The 3,547-nt window shown below is 36.1% G+C and overlaps 1 protein-coding gene across 1 annotated transcript in view; it reads left to right on the top strand.

The window, feature by feature from the left end:
* LOC109825241 (pre-mRNA-splicing factor SLU7) overlaps positions 1 to 890 on the top strand; it is a 4,794-nt gene extending 3,904 nt beyond the window's left edge. Inside the window, exon 7 of the mRNA XM_020392045.1 lies at positions 1 to 890. This exon is cut by the window's left edge and continues 39 nt beyond it. Coding sequence (XP_020247634.1) covers positions 1 to 433 — 433 coding nt within the window. The 3' untranslated portion in view covers positions 434 to 890.

The following is a 3,547-nucleotide window of genomic DNA, read 5'->3' as shown; positions in this document are numbered from 1 at the left end:
TGTCTATATCAATAACCACACAAGTGTATGGGGCTCGTGGTGGAAGGATCACCAGTGGGGTTATCTCTGTTGCAAGCAGTTAATACGCAACAGCTACTGCACTGGTTCAGCTGGAATAGAGGCTGCAGAAGCTGCGGCTGATCTGATGAGGGCAAATATTGCAAGAAAGGAGGCTGCAGAAGAGAAACCGGAGCAGCATGAAGAGAAGAGGCTAGCTACTTGGGGGACGGAAGTCCCGGAGGATTTGGTGCTTGATGAGAAGCTGTTGGCTGAGGCTCTGAAGAAGGAGGACGCGAGGAAGAAGGAAGAGAGGGACGAGAGGAAGCGCAAGTACAACGTGAAGTGGAACGACGAGGTGACTGCAGAGGATATGGAGGCCTATAGAATGAAGAGGGTCCATCATGATGATCCGATGAAGGATTTCCTTCACTGATCTACTAACTGATTTTCTTGTCGGGGAACTCTCTGTAATGGTTGTTCTCTAGCTCTTTGTGTCAAGCTCGCGGTGATGGTTCAGTTCAGTCTCCGAAGTTGGATTCGAGGGATCGATATCAGGGTCTTATCAGCAGCACGTGTTTGGTAAATCGAAGTCCCTTGTATGCCGACTGATGTATACTTGAGCTACAGGGTAGATACAAAATGAAAGACAGTGTGAATGATGGATGTAATAATAATAATTGTACTTTCTATATTATCTGAAAGAGAAGGAAGCTGCTGCTGCTGCTGCGCTCCTCTCTTGGTCACCTTCACTTGTAGGTTTCAGAGTTCCTCTTTCATGCTCATCTCAGCAACGGCGACTGGTTTCTTTTCATCCGGTAATTATATTTACAATATGCGTGTTGTATTGGCTTATCAGTGGTCAAAGAGCTGCTAGTACTATAAAAAAGTAACTCAGGTTTGTTAATCCCATTGGTACATTCCTTAAGCAAAAAAAAAAAAACAAAAAAAAACTCTTTTTTGACCGGTTAACGTCTTATAATTTGTGAAGAATATCATCTATGTGAACTTGTATTATTAAATGGTCGATTACTTGTGATTGGTGGCATGTGTGATATGTTTACTTCAGTCAAGTTAAAATACCACCCCACGTACGTACGTTGTATCTTTTTCCCTTCACTGGGCCTTTTCACGCGAGTTTAATCTGCTCACTTATCTTTATCCTCTTATTACACTCTTACGTACGTCTTGAACTTGTACGTACTCTCTCCTCATTCCCTCTCCTTATGTTATCCCCTTGAGCTAGTTGACTGACCATTAATATGGGACCAATAGAGGGGACAAGTGAGGTGTCCCCCTCCTATTGGATAATGAGTTGGTCATCATTAATGATAGCCAATTCATTATCCAATAGGAGGGGAACACCTCACTTGTCCCCTCTATTGGTCCCATATTTTGGGTCCCTGTAGGAAAGCTCTTAATTAGGAATATTAACTATATCTCAACATTGAATGATCTCATTAATGTCAGTAAATACGTAATATATAGAAATAGATAGTCTGACATATCATCGGAAATTTCATTTTTCTCCCTAGCTATAAACATTTGACGCTTGCCAGAGCTATATATCTTAACTCATTCTCTTGGTCACGAGACATGCAGAATTCTGCTAGAAAAACAAACCAAGAAATTTGGTATTCACTTGGTATAGTGCTTCAACAACATCGATCGACGAGCTCAACAACAAACCACGTCGAGGATGATCGATATATAGTATACATAGGCATCCGAAGCTTAATTATAATTAGGTCCTTAATTTGTTAATTAAGTGTATTGGATTCTCTTTTAATCCTAATTATTAATGTTAACATATAGTTAATTTTGTAATTGCGGTACGACAAGCTAAAACTAATTAAATGCTATACTATAGCAACCAATGCGTATGTACATCTATATATGCTTTATTCAGTACGTACTGTTCAATATCATGCTTACGTACAGTTCCGAATTGTTTGCTAATGCAAAAAATTTGAGAGCGGTCAGTTACCTTTCGAGTCTTAATTTCTTGTTAATATTCTCTTTGTTAATGTACTAATTAATTAAACGTGGAAGCAATGCCTCAAATTAAACCATATATATGTTTACTCTCCTTCGGCCATAATATATGAAGTGCATCCGTCATCATATCCATGATCTTATGCCAATATTGTGAGGTCATGACTCTCACGAATTCGTAATTGATTGCCAAGAAATCCTCCGACAAATTTCTTTCTAATACTAAAATATTGATGCACGTGCAGATCCAATTATCATAAGCTTTGAATTCTATGTATATTCTCTGCCGCTTAATTTAATTTGGTCATTAATGTTAGGTGATTACGAGATTGTATATATATCCTACTTACTTCTACATATATATGAATCCAACTTTATATATACAGACGAGAATATAAAGGGTATTAATCAATTTAATAGAGATATAATATACCGACAAAATTATTAATTTAGAGTACCTTGTTATTATTATTATTGTTATTGTTATATATCTTGGAGGTCAAATTCCGTACAAACAACCATCCTCGTAGCCTGCACCAGGAGATTACGTAAGTCATCGTATCTTTTGTCTCACTGTTAAGAAAAACTTTACTGTTGTAATTTGAGTATTGAAGCAAGTTCCTAATCTACAAGCCACTCATATATACTGCAGATTTGTAGTTTCTATTGGATATTACATATATTTGGAGCAAAAGTTTGATTATATATATTATACGTATGTTAACAATAATATATATGAACACGTATACGTATGGATAGAAAGAATATTATTTTATTTTATAAATCTAAATTTCCCCAAGCGCCTAAAAAGGTCGGAAATTGTCAAAGTCGTCAATACATAGGAGAAACTGGAAATTCGTCGCATGATTAATTTATAGATGTTTCCGCATAGTAAACTATATGCGGGCGCCCAGGATCGTGATTTCTGCTGGCCTATAAGGGGATGCTTGTTTCACCAAAATTTTTGGCATTTGGTATGGATTACAAGTTTTTGATCAAAAAGTGAGTTTTTTTGTATTTTATGATTCCATATATGAGGTTCGTTTTAAGAAAATTTTTAGGATATCGAATCCTAAAAATACAGAAAGTGTCAAATTTTTAAAATTTGTCAAATCCTCTCAATTTGAAAGAATTTTGACAAATCTCATAAATAAGTATGTTTACCTTTCAATCGGAGAGGAGTTGATAAATCCCATAAACGGTTTAGGAGAGCGCATGTTATTCCCGCGTACAGAAACCTACGCCGGAAGCATAACAATGTCCTTCTGCTACGTGTCTACTTTATGTTTTTCTGCTTTATTACCACACTGCCCCTAGGGGTGGTAAACGATCGAATCGAATCGAATACTAAGGTATTCGTATTTGTATTTGTTTAAAATTATCGAATTCGAATGCGGACTCTAATATTCATATATCTAGTTTATCGAATTCGAACTCGAATACTTGGTATTTGATAAATATTCATGAATATTCACGAATACTTATCGAATATTAGAGTATATTTATTCTACTAAAAATTTTGATTTTCAAATAATATTAAAATTCATAAATAAAA

This window comes from Asparagus officinalis, chromosome 10 (genome assembly GCF_001876935.1).
Source record: "Asparagus officinalis chromosome 10, Aspof.V1, whole genome shotgun sequence".
Classification (NCBI taxonomy): domain Eukaryota; kingdom Viridiplantae; phylum Streptophyta; class Magnoliopsida; order Asparagales; family Asparagaceae; genus Asparagus; species Asparagus officinalis.
This window is presented reverse-complemented; position numbering and strand designations above follow the sequence as displayed.